This window comes from Oncorhynchus clarkii, chromosome 18, assembly GCF_045791955.1.
Source record: "Oncorhynchus clarkii lewisi isolate Uvic-CL-2024 chromosome 18, UVic_Ocla_1.0, whole genome shotgun sequence".
Taxonomy (NCBI): domain Eukaryota; kingdom Metazoa; phylum Chordata; class Actinopteri; order Salmoniformes; family Salmonidae; genus Oncorhynchus; species Oncorhynchus clarkii.
The window spans coordinates 37,903,209-37,928,123 of record NC_092164.1 but is presented as its reverse complement, the minus strand read 5'-3'; the positions used below and the strand labels follow the sequence as shown (position 1 = coordinate 37,928,123).

The 24,915-nt window shown below is 43.7% G+C and overlaps 1 protein-coding gene and 1 pseudogene across 1 annotated transcript; both read right to left on the bottom strand.

Annotated features, from left to right (window-relative positions):
- Nucleotides 1-5,331: 5,331 nt before the first annotated feature.
- LOC139373433 (glyceraldehyde-3-phosphate dehydrogenase-like) lies at nt 5,332-11,690 on the bottom strand. The gene is made up of 12 exons (XM_071113915.1): nt 11,548-11,690; nt 11,016-11,061; nt 8,612-8,711; nt 8,393-8,502; nt 8,030-8,120; nt 7,644-7,759; nt 7,310-7,391; nt 7,033-7,184; nt 6,768-6,846; nt 6,533-6,616; nt 6,030-6,127; nt 5,332-5,626 (listed from the first exon to the last, which is right to left on the bottom strand). The coding sequence occupies exons 2-12, from the start codon at nt 11,036-11,038 to the stop codon at nt 5,557-5,559; spliced, it is 1,005 nt and encodes a 334-aa protein (XP_070970016.1). The 5' UTR covers nt 11,039-11,061; nt 11,548-11,690; the 3' UTR covers nt 5,332-5,556.
- Nucleotides 11,691-19,638: 7,948 nt separating this feature from the next.
- LOC139372614 (inhibitor of growth protein 4-like) lies at nt 19,639-21,889 on the bottom strand (annotated as a pseudogene).
- Nucleotides 21,890-24,915: the final 3,026 nt, after the last annotated feature.

Sequence of the window (24,915 nt, the reverse complement as noted above, 5' to 3'; positions counted from 1 at the left end):
TTTGGCATTGTTGTTCCTATCCTTGGCATTGGGTTGTGTTTGCACTGCCGCCTGTATACAGTTCGTTGTTATCTTAAAGCGGTCGTTGTTCTGCTGGGCGATTGTTAGTGTTTTTTTTATCATTCCATTCCAGCCGTACTTCCGTTTTATACTCAGTATTTATGTTGTATTCATTACATTCATGCATGTATTCCTACTTCTGAGTCAGGAGGATGTTTTTTTTTATTACAGTCTTATCACCCAGCAGAGGAATCTACGGTGGATCCAGAGTTGCTGCTGGAGGTTGGCCCAGGGCCAGGTAAAGATCCTGGGGCCAGGGCCGGCTGTGCTCCTCTCCCTGAGGGCTTTGGCACCACTGCTGATGCAGGGAAAGACGCCACAGTAGGAATCTGCCTGGCCGCAGTGGTGGCCACCATGGGCCTGCCATGGTTTCGGTCCAAGTCGTAACATGTCTCAATTAAAGCCCGAGGCAAATGTTTACATAGGGATTTGGATAGGGGCAATTTGGCTGAAGTCCTTCTGACATGTACAGCAACGCCTTCCAACTCCATTCCCGTAGGGTCAGATGTTGGCTCTCGCTCCAGCACCACTCTTCATACCGTAACTCATGACACGTCCGTTCAATATACATTTACAACTGAGTTATTTAGCAGATGCTCTTATGCAGAGCGGCTTACAATCCCCGCATTCCACTTTTCAAGGGAAAACAACCACATATCTTAATCCTTGCAAGTAGACCCTTCTTCGATAAAACCCACTTTTCCGTTTTACGATACATGCCATCGTTAGGATGATATTTAAGATCAGCGTGTCTTGACTAGACTGAACTTGGGAGAGTTTGGGGTGTGACATTTGATAAATTGATGAGTAACAATGTGAAATTGGCTGCATAATCAGAGTCCCTGCAGATATTGTCACTGAATGGAGATTAATTTAAATGACTGGACACACAGTAGCTTGTTCATCTTTCACCCTACGTTTCAAACCCTTAGGACGAGTAGAGGTGATCTGTCTCTGTGTAGATCGTCTTGGTCTATATGCTACAGATGTCTGAGTATGCAAGAAAAGTGAGTTGATATGAAATTAGGCTTCTCCTCTAAATTGAGCCATCTTCTTTCAGAGCACAGACGTCACATAGGGCCCAGGCGAAGGAAAGGTCAGCCTAAAGGTCAACCATACGGCAGGTAACCTTCTCCATGGTCTGCCATGCTACTGTACAGTATACAGTGCACCCGGCCCGGGGATGGCCTATATCTTTCTCTTCTTATAGTGTAAATATGTGTGACATTTTGGCAAGGAGGTACTGAGATGCCGGCTGTGGGATCGAGGATAGACGAGGTGACAGTGTATTTTCCCATGGTCTGTTCTGCTAAATTTGCTATCCTAATTCCAGAGTAACTCTGTTTGATGTCAATCAGTTATATACTCCAAAAATAGAAAAGGACATTTCCTGATGAAAATGTGTGCTCTTGCTCATCCATAGTGAGTATCGGCTACAAGTTATAGCCAATAGGAAGGGGGTTTGTTGGGTTGTTTTGGGGGGGGGGGGGGGGGGGGGTCACACATAGTAAAGGCAGGGTGGTGAACGTGGGAAGAGAGAGTTCATTGACCTGGAGTATTTTTCTTTGCTAGGGAAAAGGATGCTCAGTTCAGAGTTGAGGAGTTTTTCATGTACTTTCAGTGTAACCAACCCCGGGGTAGCTTTGAGTTCAGGGAATACATGGTTGTAACGTACCTCTCTGCAATTCCGTTCTGTCTCGAGAAGACGTTACAGTGTCATTGTAGCATGGAGCTTTTATGCTCATTTAAAACGGTTATAGTAAATGGTATCAAAAAGCTTTTACGATCAATTTAAGATGACTCTACATTTCAACGTAGGTTTGGTGTTTGTAGCGTAAACGCTTCAAGAGCAGTGGGGAATCCAAAAAGTACTATAGCCTATGGAGCTTCATGCAAATGTGAAATAGTTATAGGTAAAAAAAATATATAAATATGCTTTAAAGATGGTTTGGTCTTTTGTGGTTTAAACGCTTGAAGACTAGTTCTGGGCGGCAGGTATCCTGGCAGTTAGGAGCATTGGGCTAGTAACCAAAAGGCTGCTGGATCGAATCCCCGAGTCGACAAGGTAAAAACGGTCATTCTGCCCCTGAACAAGGCAGTTCAACCCCAGCTCCCCGGATGACGTGGATGTTAAGGCAGCTCCCTGCAGCTCTCTGATTCAGAGGGGTTGGGTTAAATGCGAAAGCCACGTTTCAGTTGAACGCATTCTGTTATGCAACTACATCCCCTTTCCCCAATCAAATGTTTTGACCATGTAACCTATGGCCATTGAAATGCATTGGAATTTACACAAGTATGGTTGTAGTGTGAAACAAATAAACAGTATCAATACGTTTTTGTTTTTTTAAAGTTACTTGACCAGTGCCAGTCTTGACGTTTTAAAGTTGTTTTGGTGTTTGTGGCTTTCAAGGTTATAGTGCTACAGGTGGTGGAAGAAAGCAAATGATTACTAGAAAAAAAATATTTTCCAGAAGAAAATGTGTGATGCTCGCTTGTCTTTAAGTATTTGTAATGGTAGTGACTGCAGGGGATGTGTTTTTGTACAATAGATATAATTGCCACCATACTGAACGACATTGCAAACAGCTTGGGCTGACTGACTATTGGAGTCAGGACAGAGCTCGCCCTGGTAAGTTTTACTGTCCTCTTCGGCACATGCATCCAACACCCTGTTCGCTTTCTCTTACTTTCAGATGAAATGAAAACATTCAGACAGGTTAAGGACGAGCTAGACATGTCTTGAACCTTTAGACATAGCAAGAGTAGACATACACGTGCCATATATGTAGACATAATGCTTATATAGGCTGTCTAGTTAGTTGCGTAACACACAGGCGAAGGAACGGTCAGCCTTAAAATACGGAAGATAACCTCCTCAATGGTCTGCTACGCTACTGCACTGCAACCGATCCGGGATGGCCTATACATCTCTCTTTGTACAGTTTAAAAGGGTAAGACATTAGGCAAGGCGACCCTGAGAGGCAGGCTGTGGGATCGAGGATAGGGGGGGCAAAGACTGGGATGGAAGCGTGAGACTGGAATGGGATGTAATATGAATCAGACTTTGTGAACAGCATCCATACCTGCATTCTAATTGGCTCCTGTATTAGAGCGTGGGCTTCTGGGTAGAAGACTGCCATGATGTAATGTGTGGAGATGTCACCATTCCCCCTCCCCTTATAATTGATTTGATACCTGGTGGTGAATTATGCAGCCTTACCATTAAAATGTGCAGTCAAATACACACGGCACATTGTGTCAGCTTCTTTAACCACAAGACCTACAACCCAGTATTTCCCCAAAGTTTGTTTTGCTAATGTTATAAGATTTCCAGAATAACTTGGTTGATACAAACCAGTTTTATACTAAACAGACGACACATGATACTAAGGTTAAAATTCAGGAAAGTTGTTGAAAAGTTTTATCACCTAACATGTTCAAGCCTAAAACACGTGTTTATGCCTCGTGTTTATGTCTTCAGGTTGCCCTTGTGTCACTTCTTTTGTCCTCCGGGAGCCAGCTGTCCTGCGTTTAGTTGTGATTACAGGAACTGTTTCAGGAGGCGAGAGTCGGGCACCCTGACATGGCCAGTCCATCAGAGCTGTGTTGAACGGGGGTGGTGGTTAACGCTGCGGATGTTTTCCTCAAGGACACTGGTGTGCCGGTCTTCCCAGCTGATCCTCATGATGTTGCGGAGGCCATCTTTGGTGCTGAGACTCCAGGGCTTTAAGATCCCTGCTGTATGTGGTCCGTACAGTAGGGTAGGGAGCACTAGTGGTTTGTAGACCAGGATTCTGGTTCTGGCTTGGAATGTAGTGATCCTCGGAGACTCTTTTCCTCCGAAGGCTCCAGTGGCACAGCTTAGGTTGGCGGTGGTGTATTTCTGCGTCAATGTCAGCTTCTGGAGGAGAGAAGGCTGCCATGTTAGGGAACGTGGATTGAGCAGCAGACACTGAGGAAGTCTGCAGACACCACCTGAAGGATGAGTGAGTTGTGAAAAATGTATCTTTACTCCTCCCTTGTGTCGGAGCTTAGACATGGCAGTGTGTATTTGAGGCCCAGGACATGAGTAGGAAAAACTTGGGCCCTTTCCGATGCGCTTACAAAACATATCCTTACTTCCTCCCTTTCTTGAAGAATTCTCTGATCTGACATGTGAAAGCAATGCAGAGGGAAGCTTGCACACACACACACCCCAATCCAGTTGTCATAGTGATTTCTTCAAGAAACAAATGAGCGGTACATTTCCCAAAATCACCAGGTTTTCAACTTCGTGCATTACGTCTGGCTTTTATCCTCAACAAGTCCATTTGGTGGAACCACAACTGGTGGAAAAATGTTTTATGCAGATTTTAGAATATTTGCAGGAAAATGTTAAATTTGATAGAAACCTAGCTATAGAGAAGCATTGGAGAACACTGGACTTTCAGTTGATTTAGTAAATTGACACCAACCCTGACTCATTGCCACTAACAAAAGCATAGGATATACGGATTGGGAGACTTACTTGCCTGTCTACCTAGACTGATTGCGCGACCAGCCAAACATTTGGATCCGAGCACCTCCAAACCCTTCAAATTGGTTCAGCATGGGTAAAGCAGCAGTTAGAAAACGTGCCATTGGCTTTGAGACCCTGTTAGAGATGATCCCGTCGCTGATGACTTTTGTACAACACCCCTCGTACTCCTCCTCACCACAAACAACATCAGTCTGACTAAAGTATGTAGCAAACAGAGCTTACGTCGTCACAAGCCTGATTGTCAGGTCAACCAGACAAGGGGCACACGGAAGCCATACCAGTCAGCTTGCCGCAGGTCCTAGTTCCCTTTAGAGCCACACTATTTCAAGCAAAATGTGGCTTAAATGTAAACATTGAAAGAACCTGCTCGAATTTGTCCAATACTGTGGTTCATCTTAACGTTTTGTTGTTGAACTCATAGCAAATTGGGTGTGTCGACTACTTAAGAATTGATTCCAATAGTGAAAAGAAGTATACAAATCCTATCCATCACTGGTGATAAAAACCCATTAAGGAACCCGTTCTCATTGATTGGTTCATACCACAGCCTGTTCTGGCTGGCACATCTCTCCAGCTTATCAGAGGGACCGTCTGTGTTGTGACAGGATGAAGTGTGGGGTAGAGACATTAGTCCACGCAGTGTGGTGTTTATTAGGCACTACATAGAACAGTTACATTAGTTCCATTGCAAAAATGTTTCAGAACAGTTGCGTGCCATAATGAACATGTGCTCTGGAAGAATGAGATGATCGTTCAATAACAGGACTTTTATTGTGAAGGAGTGCAAATTAAGCCAGTGTAGTAAACAGAAATATTCTGCAGGCAAAAATACTCAATCCTCACTGAACAGAACAGAGGTGTGACTTATAAAAATGTTCCCGTCGAGTTCACTACAGGCTCTCTGGCAGCGGACTGGTGGGGTGTCCGTTCAGGAGAAGGAAGAGGTCGTGAGTGGTTGGAAGTGTGGTGTGGAAACATTACTCCTTGGAGGCCATGTGCAGACACAGGTCAACAACACGGTTGCTGTAGCCAAACTCATTGTCGTACCTATAGGAAGACAGAAGTTTGAAAATTCACAAAAACATACAATCACAGGAAAGCTAAGGCCATACTAATGTTAATTAATGTGGCGATCAAGTTCAAACAGTTCTCTTCTCCAAAATGTGTTGAGTTTTGCCATACCGCAATCAATAAGTTTATTTAATAAGCCCTTTTGTTAATTGAATGTTTGTTCCCTGGTTTAGATCCCAGCAAGGTATCAATTTGTGGATGGAAACTAACAAACCAAAGGCAAGTTTCAGTGTTCCTCAAAGCACATACACTGCCCCTTGTAATGTTTTTAGCAGTTGCCACATTCACTGCAAATGATGCACAGCTGTGCATGTCGATGAAACGCTGGAGTCCGTGGACACCTGGTGTGAGCACAATGTGTAGGTTCCTGCGTACATACCATGAGACCAGCTTGACAAAGTGGTCGTTGAGGGCAATGCCTGCGCCGGCGTCAAAGATTGAGGAGCGGCAGTCGCCGTTGAAGTCTGTGGACACCACCTGAGGGGGCGCAACAAGTTTTAGTGTAAACGATTAACCATCACTAGCGCTCGCTAGAGTTGCCACTTAATAAGACAATTCAGCCTATGACCTCAAGGCCCATGGCATAGGAGTAAAGAAAGGCTGCCTTATGTTCCAAATTACTCCTTTCCCCTGAAGTGTGCTCTACGTCCATGCATTTGATGTGTTGCAGAACTAGCACAACTTGTTCAAATTGTCACCTAATCAAGCGCCTCTTTAAATCAGCTGTGGAATACACCAAATGTGGGGGGGGGCTCAGGACAGATCAGGAAACCCTGATCTAGATTAATCTGATGACTTTAAATTCATGGGAAGTAGTGTACAAGTGCACACTTCAAGAAAAGGACAGATTGGGACACAATGTTGTAATGGGGAAATATTTACCTGGTCTTCTGTGTATCCCAGAATTCCCTTCATGGGTCCTTCAGCAGCAGCCTTGATGACCTTCTTGATCTCGTCATAAGGCGCCTAAAGCAGAAGAGCGAACATGTAAAAAAATAAATCTAGATAAAAATGTATGAAGTGCCTGTTGCTGTAATGCTGGTGACTTGCACCAAGATCCCAGTTGAACCTCTACGAGACATTAGCAGAAGTATAAAAACGTTGTTGGGAGACTTACAGCCTTCTCAAGACGGACAGTCAGGTCAACCACGGACACATTGGGAGTGGGGACACGGAAGGCCATGCCGGTTAGCTTGCTGTGGGTCAGAAAGACACACAAAAGGTTCAGGATCCACACCATTACGAGCACAAGTGGGCCTCAAATAATTTATTCAAAAAACAAAACCCTAGTAAAAAGCACTAAGGCTATATACATCTCAGTAGTTAACTATGATATCAAACCTCCATTAAAAAAAAACTGATTGTCCCGGATTGGTTCATACCCATTCAGCTCGGGGATAACCTTGCTCACGGCCTTGGCGGCGCCGGTGGAGGCGGGGATAATGTTCTGGCTGGCACCACGTCCATCTCTCCACAGCTTACCGGAGGGCCCGTCAACGGTCTTCTGTGTGGCTGTGACGGCGTGAACTGTGCTCTGTGGGGGGGGGGGGGGGGGGGGGGGGGGCGACGACATTAGTCCATGCATGGTTCAAGGAGCACCACTAAGATTAAAGGACACATTCAAAAAAAAGTCAACACTGAATGAAGATCCATTCTTACCATGAGACCCTCAACGATGCCAAAGTTGTCGTTGATAACCTTGGCGATGGGAGCCAGGCAGTTAGTTGTGCAGGAGGCGTTGCTGTGAGGACATAGAAAGTGTTAACATGACCCTAACAAATATTTAATGATTAAACATTGTGCCACCAACTGGTAAAATAATCAGCTGACATTACACTTTGAATTGAAATAGTACTACTCAGGACTGACGAAGGAGTGAGAATACGGCACACTGCGTACGTGTTTGTTTCAGCCATTCTTTGTACAAGTCATAATTTGGCCGCAGGGAATGACCAACGCCCCTTAAAAAAGGTAACGCTACAGGGAGGCTCACCTGACAACCTTCAGGGAGTTGTCGTACTTCTCGTGGTTGACGCCCATCACGAACATGGGGGCGTCGGCGCTGGGGGCGGAGATGATGACCCTCTTGGCACCTCCCTGCAGATGAGCCTGTGGTGGGTGGTTGGGGATGAGGGCAAAGGTTAAGTTTGTGGAAATGCAAAGCTACTGAATGAACTAAGCCAGCCAACCTTTAGCACATAGCAGAAAAATACATATGAAATGAAAAAAGGGAGTTAAAAAAAAAAAAAAAGGGGTCGTAATTGAAAGTGGGGTCACACTGCATAACATGCCTACCAGAATAATGAACGCACACCAAATCACTAACGACCTAAACATGTGACCATGGCCTTCCTACTGCTAGTGAACGGAGGTACTTACAGAGGCCTTCTCGATGGTGGTGAACACACCAGTCGACTCGACGACGTAGTCCGCGCCAGCCTCGCCCCACTTGATGGCGGTGGGGTCCCTCCTGAAGAACGCAACGAGATGAAGTTGGGGTTAAACTACAAAGCTAGCGTTCCAATTACAGAAGTAGAAGGTTTCAATGTGTGTGAGACCCATAGGCATAATATACCTGTTCTATCCTACTAGAGCACTCTGTCAATGGGGTAGTTTCCCAGAACCAGAGAGGAATCTCTTTTTTTTTATCCACCACTAAGCTTAATATGGGTGCACAAAAGCATCCAAATGTGTCATTTGAACCAATGTACCTAAAGAATAAGTCAAGGAAAACCCACTCACTCATGGAAAACTGTGATGTGCAGATTGCCAATGATCAACTTTCCACCTTCCTGCTTCACTTCGCTGTCCTTCCAAACACCGTGGGTGGAGTCATACTTGAACATGTAGACCTATGGAACAGGGGCAGGACTTTAAAGCCAGTAAGTGATGGTACAGTAAACACGAGCAACTAAAACTGGTTTATGTGTACTGCATTTCTTAACGCAGTATGACGTTCACCATGTAGTCCAGGTCAATGAAGGGGTCATTGATGGCGACGACCTCAACCTTGCCGCCCTTGGCAGCGGCACGGGTCACCAGACGCCCAATACGCCCAAATCTGAGAGGAGAAAGAGTCTTACAGTTAATCCTCATGTATCATATTACCACACCGGCATGCGGCAGGAGCCCTAAACTAACATGTCTGATGACAGCTCTACAACACCTGCCAACCTTGACATTTGGAGCCCAGAGCCTTTGTTTATGCCCAATATGGTTGGGTTGGTGCAGCGTGACCAGAAATGAGAAGTGCGGGGTTGAGGACAAATTGGAAAAGCAGGTTAAAGACTCATCTGTTTAAGCTTGGTTGGCCTGTGCAGTTAAAGGGACATCACCCTCAAATCATAGCTTTTTTTAATACATTGAACAAAATGCAACATGTAAAAGTGTTGGTCCCATGTGCTGAAATATGACAGCAGTAATGCTCCATAGGCAAAAAAAGCTTTTGCAAAACGGTGCACAAATGTGTTTACATCACTCTGAGCATTTTAGCCTTTGTCAAGATAATCCATCCACTTGACAGGTGTGGCATAATAAGCAGATGATTAAACAGCATGGTCATTACAGGGGCACCTTGTGCTGGGGACACTAAAAGGCAACTAAAATGCCTAAAAGCCGAGGGAGCATGCAAATGTTAGAGCTGCAGGAATGCCCACCAGAGCTGTTGGCAGAGAATTTCTACCATAAGCCACCGCCAATGTAATTTTCAAGAATTTGGCAGTACTTCCAATCAGCCTTAACCACGTCAACACAGGACCTCTACATCCGTTTTTTTTCAACCTGGGGGATAGTCTGAGGGGAGGGTGGGGTGCTGAGGAGTTGGTCTTAAAGCCTTTTTGTGGGGGATAACTGATTGGCTAGGCCTAGCTCCCCAATGGGTGGGCTTGGCTTCCAAGTGGGTGGGTTTATGCCCTCCCAGGCAAAGACATGGCTGCGCCGCTGACCAGTCATGTGAAATCCATAGATTAGTGCCCAATTTATTGATTTCAGTTAACTAATTTCCTTATGACTTGTAACTCAGCAAAAATTTTGAAATAGTTGGGTTCATATTTTTGTTCAGTATAGCTTAATGTACATCTTGCCATCAGTTGTGTAGATGGTTTCAGCATAAATTGGGTGAATAGTTAAGAGCAATCCACATGGGACTGCTCCCTTACGTGAAATTAACGAAGTCTGATGGTTACGGTTTTAACTCTGGCTGATTACTGATAGGACCACATTGGTCAAATACTGTGAATGTTGGAGACTTGAGTTGCAGTCAGTGGCTGAGAAAAGCCTAGACACCACTGAAATACAAAGTAAACTGGATTACAGTCTAGAATTTTTTTAAATCCCAATTTAAAAACAGAAAAGTCCATTCCTGGGCAGCTGAAATAACTTCTATTTACATAACATTAGCAGCCAATTACTGCACAGATTTGTCTTGTGATATATACAGACCAATCAAGTTCAGAGGGGATGATAAAATCCCTGTGACTGAGGATTCAGTGTCACTCATAAGGATCACCACAATGTTTAACACATTTGGACTTTGCCCAGTGACACAATCAGATACACCCCCAGCTGAAAGGGTGTCCTGTTCACAGGGGTCAATGTATTGACCACCAAAGGAGTCAAAGTGCATCAGGACTAAAAACAAGGTGAAAAACAAGTAGCCTATTTGGCAACAGTATGAGCCAGTCAAATTGGCATTGTGGAGCAAATTCCTTGCTATCCTTTACCATTAACAAGCAATTTGTTCTAGTCAATGAAGTTTTGTATGACTTAACACCTTTATGGGTCTTATGACAATAGGCTTTGAGGGAACTGAACAGTCACGAGGATCGATTGCGCTCACTGTTAAGAGTTTAGTTTCTTTACTGTATATAGGTCAATCAGCACATTAGTGTCCCAGATTAGAAATGGGCATCATTACAGATTGATTATGGGAAAGGGCTTATAGCAATCGTATCTTCCGGCAGTCTATTGGTCAAATAAAGGTTCAAAGGATAAGATTGGTCAAAGAACGCAACAAAAAAAAGGGTACTTTAGCTGACAAGGTTAGCAGGATATTAATAGATGGATATAACAAAGGAATGTGACAGCTGAGAAGATAGAGAGAGAGAGAGCACTGTAGAGGCGCTGTGACACCCAAACTATAAATAAGTAGAGAATGGAACATGATAAGTGTCCAGACCAGGCTTGTGAACTAGTAGTTACAGTATGGCATGAGCTTTCCTCCAACTTGGTTCCAAAGTACACCAACTGTCTCAAGGGATTTGTGCAACGCAAGCCTGGGTCGCTTCTGTGACATTTTGAACTCTCCTCTAGTTCTGATAGAAAACCAGTCATTTCTTTAAAAAGGTATTGACAAAAAGCAGGTTACCCATTGATCCCAATCTTCACCATTTTGCCTGATATGGTATAGTCCTCTGAAAGTAAAACATAAATTAAAACCAACAAGTAGGAGTAGAATGCACATTGATGTCAGCATTTCACAAACTTGGTTTTTGTTCTAGTAGAAGACAGACAATTCAAATGATCAACTTAACATGCTTTAAGCCATTTGAAATCAGCTGTGTAGTGTTACCGGAAAAACCAAACGTGCACTACTTTGGGTCCCCAGGACTGAGTTTGGAAAACACTGATCATTAAATCTGTGCCATCTATCAGCAGTGTTTTGTTAATGTACACAGTTGACACAAGTCATGGAAAACGTTGAGAAAATGTACTAAGTCTGCATGCACAGAAAACACATAGGTTAGCCCAAAGTCAAAAGACAGCTATTCAAAACACCATGTACGCCTAGGCCTACACTGCACAGTGCGTAAATTACATACAATTAAAGGCATACTTGAAACTGTCAATTAAAGTTGGTTTTGGAACGCATAAAAGAGCAAATAAAGTTTTTAAAGTACCGTTCTTGTATAGCCTCTGTCTGTCCACTTGTTCGAAAGGGGAAGCGGGGACGAGTAAATGTGCGCTCGCATTTTATCTTCCCATTGAGTCCGTGGACACGCCTCCGCGTGCGCACGCCCGGTCAGAATGTCAAGGTCGTAGTGGTTTGTCAATCTGCAGTAAATACGGAACAAAAAACCTGCCGCGTTCATTTGGACGGTGTGGACAGTCGTGCCTTGTACCCTCCATTATTATTGTTTTTGGTTAGAATGGCAGCATTGCAACTGGGCGCATCTTGGCAAAAAATACATGTTCTCATTAGCAGCCTAATTTGATATTGCATTAATATTGTAACGACCCTGGGTTTATAAGCGCGGATATCGACTCTGCAGTTCGAGCATGCTTTTTGCGGCACAGTCGATAGCGCGCTGGACTTCGGGCTACAAGGTCGAGAGTTCGAGACCTGCTCCCTGCCTGTTTCATTACAATATACCTACTAATAAATGAAACAGGTGAGGCTAGATGGATTGGTAAACTAATTTGACACTTGTTAACACACATGGAAATACAGGTAGACTCAGCCAAATGATGTTACCATGAGCAGCACTACAGATATTGGGTGCTTTTCCCTGCCTAGGCATTGCTGATGCCTGCCAGATCTTACAACGCCTGGATCACAGGAGGTTGGTGGCGCCTTGATTGGGGAGGACAGGCTCGTGGTAATGACTGGAGCGGAATTGGTGGAATGGTATCAAATACATCAAACACATGGTTTTCATTTGTTTGATGCCATTCCATTACCCCCGTTCCAGCCATTATTATGACCTGTCCATCTCTCTGCTGCCTCCTGTGGCCTGGACAGGTATTTTATGTATCAGCTAACCACAGCATATGTTATAGCAATCTGTCAGTATGACACAGTCGATGACATGACAAGCAACCATTGGTTGATGCATGCAATGTCTGAGCAGGGGAATGCAACCATTGAGATGAGCGAAATGCAAGACTTCGCTCTCACACAGTCACACACAGTATCCACCTGACAGGTGTGGCATAACAAGAAGCTGATTAAAACGGCATGACCATTACACAGGTGCACCTTGTGCGGGGGACAATAAAAGGCAGTTTTGTCACACAACACAACGCCACAGACGTCTCATGTTGTGAGGGAGCGTGCAATTGGCATGCTGACTGCAGGAATGTCCACCAGAGCTGTTGGCAGAGAATGTTAATTTCTCTACCATAAGCCGCCTCCAACATAGTTTTAGAGAATTTGGCTGTACGTCCAACTGGGCCTCACAGCCCAGTACCTCCTCATCCGGCTTCTTCACCTGTGGGATCGTCTGAGACCAGCCACCCAGACAGCTGATGAAACTGTGGGTTTGCACAACTGAAGAATTGATGAACAAACTGTCAGAAACTTCTCAGGGAAGCTCATCTGCATGTTCATTGTCCTCACCAGGATCTTGACCTGACTGCAGTTCAGCGTCGTAACTAACTTCAGTGGGCAAATGCTCACCTTCGATGACCACTGGCATGCTGAAGAAGCATGCTAGCAGATACCCATAGACTTCCAGTCATTGTGCTAGCATTGGCTCACAAAACTACCTCTAACTTCCATCATACTGGACACAGAGACATAAAAATTGTATCCACAAGTTCATCTGACGCTTCAGAAGTACATAAAGGGCATCATGGACTAAATCCCGAAGTATCCCTTTAAGGTCACTACATTACCCTGTGTCCCCACGCTTCTCTATGCCAGGTCCCTCACATGTACACGTCTCTCCGGAGGCCTCACAGGCTCCATCCCACTTCTGACACCAACATAGCAAATTTTGGGGGTAGTGTGGCGATCCTCGCTATTTGAGCTACGTCACAATTCCCACCAAGTGGGTTAACTGTATTCGTGCAATGTGTAGGATTTCACACCAGCGACCCAGGTTTACTTCCCTTCCCCGCTGTTCGCTACACTGGTGTCAGAAGTGGGATAGCCCTACTAGCTTAAATAACAAAAGGACAGAGAGGGAATTACAGTTAATTCCAACAGGCGTTTTAATGTTACACAGCGGGGTAACGGAAGCTGCATAAAACAACAAACCTAACCTGAACTACAGTAGCTAGCCATAACTCACAGTCCAGCGGGAGGTATTCCCTCAGAGAGATAATAATGAGAGAACGAAATGGGGCTCTTCCCCTAGCTATTGCCGCGTTCAAAACAACTGGGAACTCGAAAATCTCTGACTTCTGACTTCAGTGCGTTCAAAACAACTGGGAACTCGAAAATCTCTGACTTCTGACTTCAGTGCGTTCAAAACAACTGGGAACTCGAAAATCTCTGACTTCTGACTTCAGTGCGTTCAAAACAACTGGGAACTCGAAAATCTCTGACTTCTGACTTCAGTGCGTTCAAAACAACTGGGAACTCGAAAATCTCTGACTTCTGACTTCAGTGCATTCAAAACAACTGGGAACTGGAAAAAACTAGCTCTGACAGAGAAGAATTGACTTGAACGGTCATCCAACCCGACTTTCCAACCTGAAGATCACTGATGTCATGATTTGACCTCGTATTTATTCAAGTTCCCAGTTGTTCTGACTACGGCATATATCCCTACAGAACCTACGCCTCTGTAACCAATGTGAAATGGCTAGCTAGTTAGCGGTGGTGCGCGCTAATAGCGTTTCAATCGGTGACGTCACTCGCTCTGAGACCTTGCTCTGCAAGGCCGTGGCTTTTGTGGAGCTATGTTCAAGGCAAGGAGAGGGACGGAAGCTACACTGTTACAGCTCCCCCTTTCCGATGACTATGACAACCCCATAAACAATTAAAGTGATTGCTGCTGCCAGTCCAGGGCAGCTTCTGCCCAACCTTAACATAGCCTATTAAGACATTGATAAGATTTCATAAAACGTTTATATTTACGTATCACAGAAAATATCCATGGTAAAGTTGTGCCTGCCCTTCGGTGTCGCCTTACCAAAATGTCACCATCTTTGACATGATAAATCTATATAAATAGAGAGATATAGGCCATCCCAGGGTGCAGTGTATATGTATTCAGTAGCTTGGCAGATTATGAGAAGGTCATCTGCCATATTTTTAGGTTGACCTTTACTTTGCCTATGTGATTGAACTACTGCAAGGGTTCAAATGTGGGGTGCTGGAGAGCTACCACAGGCCTATTGCTTGTCATTTCAACTCATGTCCATTCAGTGAGTGACCATATTTGCAGAGACATTGATGTTCATTGTGCCTGCAGCCAAATTTCATATTGATACTCATCAATTTGTCAATTACAACACTCTCCCACTCTCCCAACACTCACATTCTCCCAAGTTCAGTCTAGTCAAGACACGTTGATGTTGGAAGCTCAAATAACATCCTAAAAATGGAACATATCAAGTGCCAGAAAGGACTGTGCCAATTTCCTTTTCCATGTGGGTTTTATCGAATGTATGAGACCATGATAGACTGGTGCTGGAGCAAAGACCAGCGTTTGACCCTGAAGGAATGGCGTTGGAAGGCTTTGGTGCAATGGATACCCTAAGGCACGTCAAACTCATTCCACGGAAGGCCGAGAGTCTGCAGGTTTTCCCTCCTCCCTTGTACTTGATTGATGAAATAAGGTGACCAATTGGTAAGGAACTCCCCTCACCTGGTTGCCTGGGTCTTAATTGTAAGGAAAAAAATCCAGAAACCTGCAGACACGTTGGCCTCCATGGAATGAGTTTGACCACCCCTACCCTAGGGAATTCAGAAAAATAGCTTCTATCAAAACCACTATCTAAACATTTGCCTTTGCCTTCACTTGATACTGGCCACGACTTGGCATTAACCATGACGGTGGTTAATGGTGTACATATTTGAGCAACCCACCGGAGTTGAAAGAGCTGTTGTGCACATTGCACAGAGTATCTGCAAATGGTCTGTCGTTAGGCTTATCTTTCTAACATTTCAGGAATCATTCTTTTATTCATGTAAAAACTCAGTTCTATGGTCGAATGAAATAGCGATACATTTGCAGGAAAATCAGCGTTCATAGGGACAGTTCAGGAATAAGGGTTTTGATTCTGCACTTCAGATACAGAACCCCCTGCAACAGGCCTCTGAATGTTTCTTGGCGTTCGTACCCAGTATTCTTGTAAAAAAAAATCTTCCAAATAATCTCTACCCATGAATAAATTCCACATACAGGTAACTGCCAGAATAAAGGAAACACCAATGTAAAAGTGTCTTAACAGGGCATTGGGCCACCACGAGCCAAAACAGCTTCAATGCACCTTGGCATAGACTCTACAATTATCTGGAACTATTGTAGGGATGCGACACCATTCTTCCACAATAAATTAAATAATTGGATGTTTTGTTGATGTTGGTGGAAAATGTTGCCTCAGGCTCTGTTCCAGAATGTCCTATAGGTATTCAATTGGGTTGAGATCTGGTCTGAGACAGCCATGGCATATGGTTTACATTGTTTTCATGCTCATCAAACTATTCAGTGGCCACTCGTGCCCTGTGGATGGGGGCATTGTTATCCTATGGGGCATAACCATTGCAGGCAAATTAATTGGCAAGTGGGCCTGCCCAACATTTTTAGACATGACCCTAAGCATGATGGGATGTTAACTGCTTAGGAATTGCTCAGGACCACCATGTACCCTCTTTCAACATACTGTACTTTGTATCCCTCATTATTCAAGTGTTTCCTTTGTTTTGGCAGTTACCTGTATATATACACTACCGTTCAAAAGTTTGTGGTCACTTGGAAATGTCCTTGTTTTTGAAAGAAAAGCACATTTTTTTGTACATTAAAATAACATCAAATTGATCAGAAATACAGTGTAGACATTGTTAATGACTATTGTAGCTGGAAACGGCTGATTTGTAATGGAATATCTACAGTTGAAGTCGGAAATGTACATACACCTTAGCCAAATACATTTAAACTCAGTTTTTCACAATTCCTAACATTTAATCCTAGTAAAAATTCCCTGTGTTAGGACAGTTAGGATCACCACTTTATTTTAAGAATGTGACATGTCAGAATAATAGCAGAGAGAATGTATTATTTCAGCTTTTATTTCTATCATCACATTCCCAGTGGGTCAGAAGTTTACATACACTCAATTAGTATTTGGTAGCATTGCCTTTAAATTGTTTAACTTGGGTCAAACATTTCAGGTAGCCTTCCACAAGCTTCCCACAATAAGTTGTGTGAATTTTGGCCCATTCCTCCTGACAGAGCTGGTGTAACGGAATCAGGTTTGTAGGCCTCCTTGCTCGAACACGCTTTTTTCAGTTATGCCCACAAATCATCTATAGGATTGAGGTCAGGGCTTTGTGATGGCCACTCCAATACCTTGACTTTCTTGTCCTGTTGTCCAGTCTCAACATTAACAGTGAAGAGGCGACTCTGGGATGCTGGCATTCTAGGCAGAGTTGCAAAGAAAAAGCCATTTCTCAGACTGGCCAATAAAAATTAAAAGATTAAGATGGGCAAAAGAACACAGGCACTGGACAGAAGAACTCCAGCATCCTGGAGTCGCCTCTTCACTAAAGACGTTGAGACGGGTGTTTTGCGGGTACTATTTGAAGAAGCTGCCAGTTGAGGACTTGTGAGGCGTCTTTTTCTCAAACTAGACACTCTAATGTACTTGTCCTCTTGCTCAGTTGTGCACCGGGTCCTCCCACTCCTCTTTCTATTCTGGTTAGCGCCAGTTTGCACTCTTCTGTGAAGGGAGTAGTACACAGCGTTGTTTGAGATCTTCAGTTTCTTGGCAATTTCTCACATGGAATAGCCTTAACTTCTCAGAACCAGAATAGACTGACGAGTTTCAGAAGAAAGTCCTTTGTTTCTGGCCATTTTGAGCCTGTAATTGAACCCACAAATGCTGATGCCCAGTTTCATTGCTTCAATCAGAACAACAGTTTTCAGCTATGCTAACATAATTGCAAAAGGGTTTAATGATCAATTCGCATTTTAAAATGATAAACTTGGATTATCTAACACAACGTGCCATTGGAACACTGGAGTGATGGTTGCTGATAATGAGCCTCTGTACACCTATGTAGATATTACATTTTTTTTTAAATCTGCCGTTTCCAGCTACAATAGCCATTTACAAAATTAGCAATGTCTACACGGTATTTCTGATCAATTTGATGTTATTTTAATGGACAAAACATGTGCTTTTCTTTCAAAAACAAGGACATTTCTAAGTGACCACAAACTTTTGAACGGTAGTGTACATTTGTAATATAATCAATCCATCAGTATCAAATTGGAGATTGTAGACACCATCTGGTATTTTGGAAAGCACAGGATATCCTATGGTCTATAACAAAGCAGTGATGAGAGCAGCTAGACACCTTGTGGCCAGATTGAACACTGCACTGGAGATTTAATACTTAGGGAAAGGGCCAGCAGAGTACAATGTTGGATTTATGGAGTTATTTGATGTAGAAGAAAATAGCATCTCAGAGTGATGCACTGTTGGAGAACTTCAGATTGATAATCTGTCAATACTATCCATGCAAACAAAGATGCCTTTATCTTTCTCAATAGACATCTCATACACTGGACTGAAAATGATTACAAGTAGTAAATAAACAGGAATACACCTACAGGAATACACCTACAAAGCTCATGAACTTCTAGAAATAAGAAACAGCATTTTCGTTTTTTTGTTGTTGTGCTTTGTTCCTTAAGAATAGATAACACCAAAAACAACACCCAAGGTTTTGAAGTACAGTATTAAATTAGCCAGAATACAAAAGGTCATAGCATCAAAATATCTTTCCATTAGTTTAACATTTTACCTAAATGAAATAATATTCTTGAGGCACCCGTCAAACCATACTGAGCAACGTAGCCAGTCATTCTGGATACTTGTACTTGTAAGCACATTTAAATGGTTCTTCTTACAGTACTGATCGATAAGGCTCTTCTTAAAGCACAGTCGGTCAAAGAAAGGCCTCTTCCTAATAGAAACATACAGGACGTTGTTGAATTATTTGAGATGGGGCCTATCAAAATGTCTATATATCAGAAAATACACATTTTTTTTAAAGCTTTACCATCTAGATTCGGGTTATCCATTCATTTTCCAGTTCACTAATTGCAGCTCTTTTGGGCAAACAACCAGCAATTCAGGTGATTGCTGTTTAAATGAATGTGAGAGAGAAATTCTGTGCAGTTTTCTTCCGACAGCATTCTGAACTAGCACATCTAGATCTGTACATTCTCCTTTCCAGTCAAATCGACAATCTAGCTACATCAACGACTCCGCTTAATCAATCCACTTTCTTTTCTGTCCCCCAAAAGTCTGATATGGAAATAACTAGTGAGAATATAGAGAATAGTTGGAGAAGAAAAGAGTTGATACATGTGATCGGTGTGCATCAGGGCTGAGTAGTGTTCAGTATAAAAGCCTCCAGTACGAGCCGCTGTTACAGTCTGTCATGAAGCAACTGAGTGGCTGAGAACCATATAGAGCCACTGGCTGTAAAAAAGAAGGGTATACGTCCCTGTAGTACTCTGCATAAATAAGCATTAAAGCAACCAACAACAAGTTAAACAATAAAAAAATATATATATAGTCATGATTAGGGAACATCAATTAGGCTAACAGCTGTAGCTACACCTCTGTCAAATGTCCATCTTCTTTCTGTTTGACAAAGAGAGGTATACAGGATAGCAGACCAGAAGTACCAATAGACACTGAACGGAAGAACACACACTGAAAAAGGGGAGGGGCTACTCGGACTTGGTCCAATAGGAAATGCTCATTTTGGTTTTGCGTTTTCAACCCAACTTGTGATGGTGTGACCTATTAAATATGACCCCGCGGAGTCTATGTTAGTGTTTATGGATGTTTATGGAGGGCTTGCCATGTTTCAATACAAACACTGAATCCTCCTTCGTCAACTCTACATCTAGTGTTATGATGGACAGTACCTGGGCGAAAGAAATGATAGAACAGGAGAAAAGAGGGTGAGATAGACAGAGAGAGAAATGTACGTTCAGTGAGTTGATCTCTTCCATGTTACAGAAGAAACATCCTTATTTTCCCATCCTAAATTCCAGATTTCCAATCTCTTCCTTCACTTACCATTTTCCTCTGGGTTTTGTCGTCAGCCCCACGCAGGCAAAGTGGAACCACTCAATGGAGCACTGCAATGAGACAAACACACACAGTGCATTCTGATTACTATTATTCCATTAGTATAGGGAGCAACTTTTATAATGCTGTGCTGTACACTAGTGGGTTACTCTTGATCAAAATGTACCAAAAGGAACATGCCTTTATCTAGGTTTTACTGAATTAATCTGTGATTTAAGTGCCAAACATTCCAACCCCATCTCTCATTTATTGACACTACACTAATTTATAACTCAAGACTTTTTGGTAAATTCACACATTCATGTCAGAGTGGTATTTTCTGTAGAAACATTCTAGTGGCCAGATATCAGGTTAGGATTGGGCTCATAGTGGGTAGTTGACCCCATCAGGGTTGGGTTTCAATTCAATTCCACCATCTCAGGAAGTGATGTCATTGCTTCTCTCCACGAGGAAAAAAAAGGGAATTGGAATTTCAGTTTCCTTCCTGAATTGAAAGGGAAATGACCCCAACTCTGGACCTAGTGCTCATGTACCGCTAGATAACCAATGGCAGAAAGCTGTGGACTCACGTCTGGGTCGTCACAGCCGATCATCTCTCCATAAGACACTTGGTGACACAGGCAGTAGGTGGGCTCGTTGGGGTCCACGGGCATGTCCAGCACGTCCGAGGGGTGGACGCTCCCAAAGTTCACTGTAGGGGCTGTGAACTCAGGCCTAAGGACAAGAGAGGAAGAGATGTACTGTATCAGAGACTGTTGTAAGGTACAGAGTGAGAGAAGACCAGAACATTTTGGTTAGGTTCAGGGGGTTATTGGAGTGGCGATGAGAATTTTCTGTCTAGCTTATATCTGGTACAAAGCATCAGCTCATGAAACGTATGTTTTAAATTGTACATACGTTTGTGTTAGTTTGACTTTCTTCTGTCCGCTCTTGGGGCTGCAGTCGTCGTTCGACTTCGCCTTTAACCTCGTGCGAGCCACCTTCTTCTCTTTTGGCCCCCTGAGCTCACCTTACGAAAGACACAAAACTCTTCAGGCTATGGACACATATGGAGCTTGCCTGGGTCGTGTTCATTAAGCACTAAACAGAAGAAAATAGACTGATATAGGGAGTTTTTTTGTAAAACATTTTCCATTGCATGCAATTATGAACACGGCCCAGTTCTCAGCTATCTATAGGCTTAAACATTGTCTGTGTGTTTATGTGTGGACAGCAATGAGACAACACTAAAAAGTAACGTGTTCAAGGGACAGAACTGAATGAAAATCGAGCACAGTGTCAGAACAGAACTTTACTCTTGTTTCCCTTGCTGGAGGTCGAGTCATAGTTGGTGCTCTCAATCTTTTTCTCCTTTAGGTCTGCCTCGCAGCGGGCCAAGTCTGTGTCCAGCCTGCGGATGTGTTTGTCCACCTGCGGGGTCACAATGAATAACAGAACACTGACAGACATCACATGTACAAATTACTTGACATCACAGCACGTCTAGGCTAACTTGTCACAGTGGAAGCAAAAAGTGTGTCCACTGCGGCTCAACATCAAAATATGTACTATTCAACATTTCCAGCTGCATCAAACATGCTAATTGAGAATATAACATATCTTTCACAATGTAAGGTTTACCTGCAACCTGAGGTACAGACAACCAATTATACTAGAGTGCGTGTTGACAGGCAGGCAAGGGTAACCCTCTCTCCAAAGAGAACCTTCATTTTCCTCACTACTAGTATGGACCCCAAGCAGCACTCCTATTCTCGATCCATTGTAACCATCCGAAGGTTTTACTCACCATCCCATAGGTCTGCATGGCTAGCTGGACGTTGTCATCTCCAAACTCTTTACACCTGCCATATGACTGCTGGATTTGACGTGTACTCACGAGCCAAAGAGTCTATCTGCCCTTTCAGATCTGAGGGAAACAGAGATGAAATGATTTATAGTAGCTTGTGGTTACAACCATCATATGGGCTACATGCACACTGACTTTTGACTGGAGCTTAGAGACTCTGGATAAGTGTTCGCTACTTACCTGTTATAATAACAACAACAACGAGGATAATATCAGATCTGTGTGAGAGTCTCACCCTTGGTCCGTGTGTCCAGGTCTCTCATCAAAACTATCTTACTGTCAAGGTAGTGTTCCAAATACATTCCCGCCGCCATCTTGAAGATAATAAACAAAGGTTTTTCCGGTCAGACAGGAAATATTGTTCGATGGGGTTTAACGGCGGTTGGCATTCAATGTTAATTGTGCATTACCACCACCAGCTGGACGGGGTATTGAATAAGAACTCAAAAAAAAAGAGTGGGAAAGTGGGAAAAAGGCATCATACGAAATAAAAACAAGTTAACTAAGAAAACCCATCCCACTTCTTCAATCACAGTCCACTCCAAAATACTTCCCTACACATGCCCAGGGGCCTGTGATGGCGGTACATTCACCGACAGGATTTCTTGCACAGCCTCGGCTTTGACATCATGAAGACCCCAAAAACGTTCAGCGGCATTCACAATGATTCCAATTTTCTTAAGACTTTTCCGCCTCAGTTGCAATAAATAATACAAAGTCCACCTTTTTAACATGTAGCATTTCACTATCCCTCGGTTGATAAGAAACCGTCACTAGTCGTGGTGGCTCTACTACCATTGCTTCTTCCCCGACACTCGTTCCTTCCAATCTTCTCACTGCCTCCAGATAAGAGACACGCTGGACACTCCTTACCCTCGCCACCTCATTCTTCACCTTAACAGGGCGCTCCAGGAATGTGGGCGAATGTTCATCTCCACAGTTGCAGCATTTCACTTCATCTGGCGTACGATACTCTTCCCTTCTGCACACACATGACCAAATCTTTTACATTTATAACACTGAAGGGGCTTGTGTACAAAAGCTCTTACAGTGTATCTCATGAATCCTAACTTTATATGAGAAGGGAGAGACTTGAGCTGGAAACTAATAACTAACATCTGTGTTCTATTCAGTATCGCCAGAACCTTGTTTAGAGAAAGGGATAACTCAGTTTCAAGGTCTCAGCTTAGAAAGAAGAAGCCTCGTGAGGCATTGGTCTGTCACATGTTATGAACCAGTATTAGTCGGTCACATGAGTGAAACAAAATGATAATTATGAATTAATTATGCTAAATCATACAAATATAACTTGTCTGTGTATAGGCGTCCGTAAGACAACTACTGGGACTGCCCCAGCAGAGCTCCTGATTGACATGTGTACTATGGTGCATTGAGTTGGTTGGAACCTCTCCAGTGCGCTGATAATAAAGAATGATTCATTTAAGATTGACTTCGAGTGTCCCTGTGTAAGAATTTCCACAACAATTGGGCGTCATGAATTGGATGATTGATTCTGCCTGCAGAGCTTTCCAGTTAGGGTCTGCGAGGAAAACCAGTGGCGCATTTTATGAAGTGTGAGGGAAAATCCCGTCTGACCAAAAGAGGACCCCCCCCCAGACCAGACCCTTACTGTGAGTTGCCAAGCAGAAGACACATCATCTGCAAACCATTGAGGGATGGCAACTGATTTCAGTATGTCAATTTAAATGAATTTGTAAAAATATAAATTATAAAACAGATGAAACTAAACATAAAGATGTAGAAGGAGGGTACCACTAGCCTACACAGTAACACAAGGTGTTTTTGAATACGAGGTGTTATTTACATGTATGGGAAGCAGCAAGACTATAGAGCCTATAAAGAAAGTGTTTATGATTATGTCAACTACTGAGACTATAGACACACGAGACTATAGATAATGTAGACTATACATATATCTATTTGACCTTTATTTAGCTAGGCAAGTCAGTTAAGAACAAACTCTTCTTTACAATGACAGCCTCCCCCGGCCAAACCCGGACGACGCTGTGCCAATCACGGCCGGATGTGATACAGCCTGGATTTAAACCAGGGACTGTAGGGACACCTCTTGCACTGAGATGCAGTGCATTAGACCTCTGCGCCACGCGGGAGCCTGAGATATGTGAGACTATAGATACTAGAGAGAGTAGAGATACTGTAGAGACTATGGAGACTGTAGAGACCATAGAGGAACCGTTGAAGATACATATAACGTGGAATAAGGCTAGAGCTAGTCTTAGAGAGAAGACTAGAGCGAGGGCAAGTAATGGTACCATGCCCCGCTGACAGCTGTCTATAGGCATTTATAAGAGAAATGTCTACATGGTCTGCAGCCACTGGTAGAGAATAGCATAAGGTGCATTCTGTGCTATTTTATATGTATAGTGAAGATACAAATGATGCATAGGAGGTAATTACAGAGAATCTTTGAAGCTGCACATGGGATAAACGGGAGACTACCGAGTGTGTTGGGGAATAGTACTAAGTGAATGTGGATGTGAAAGTTGTGTATGGTTTTGTGAGTGTGGAAAGGACGTAACCTCTACAGGATCGGTGGGTCGAGCTAACATAGGCTAATGCGATTAGTAACAAGAACATTTCCCAGGACATAGACATATCTGATATTGGCAGAAAGCACTGTCCAATTTACAGTAGCTATTACAGTGAAATAATACCATGCTATTGTTTGAGGAGAGTGCAAAGAACTTGAAATTGTATTAATAATTCAATTAGGTACATTTGGGCAGTCTTGATACAACATTTTGAACAGAAATGCAATGGTTCATTGGATCAGTCTAAAACGTTGCACATACACTGCTGCCATCTAGTGGCCAGAATCTAAATTGCGCTGGGGCTGGAATAATATATTATGACCTTACTCTTGCATTTCAAAGATGATGGTACAAAGAAAATACCCCAAAATGCATGGACCAAGCAGCGTGGTGACGAGAGGCAGCGATACCTGGAGAACTGGACATGGGAGGAGATCCTGGATGGCATAGGACCCTGGGCACAGGTTGGGGAATATCGCCGCCCCAAGGCAGAGCTGGAGGCAGCGAAAGCTGAGAGGCGGCGGTATGAGGAGGCAGCATGGCAGTGCGGCTGGAAGCCCGAGAGGCAGCCCCAAAAATGTATTGGGGGGGCAAAGTGTCGAAGTCAGGTAGGAGACCTGCGCCAACTCCCCGTGCTTACCGCGGAGAGAGAGGGATCGGGCAGGCACCGTGTAATGCCGTGAGGCGCACTGTGTCCCCGGTGCGCGTGCATAGCCCGGTGCGGTGCATAGCCCGGTGCGGTCTCCCGTCTGTCCGGAGCTGCCTGAGTCTCCCGTCTGTCCGGAGCTGCCAGAGTCTCCCGTCTGTCCGGAGCTGCCAGAGTCTCCCGTCTGTCCGGAGCT

Bases quoted from the DNA above. Each gene is read 5' to 3' on its own strand.
- LOC139373433 (XM_071113915.1), bottom strand. From the start codon at position 11,038: ATGGTGAAGATTGGGATCAATGG. The intron at 8,712-11,015 runs GTAACCTGCTTT...TTCTCCTCTCAG, and splicing joins GTGAAGATTGGGATCAATGG to ATTTGGGCGTATTGGGCGTC. The intron at 6,128-6,532 runs GTAAATATTTCC...GCGCCCCCTCAG, and splicing joins TGGGATACACAGAAGACCAG to GTGGTGTCCACAGACTTCAA.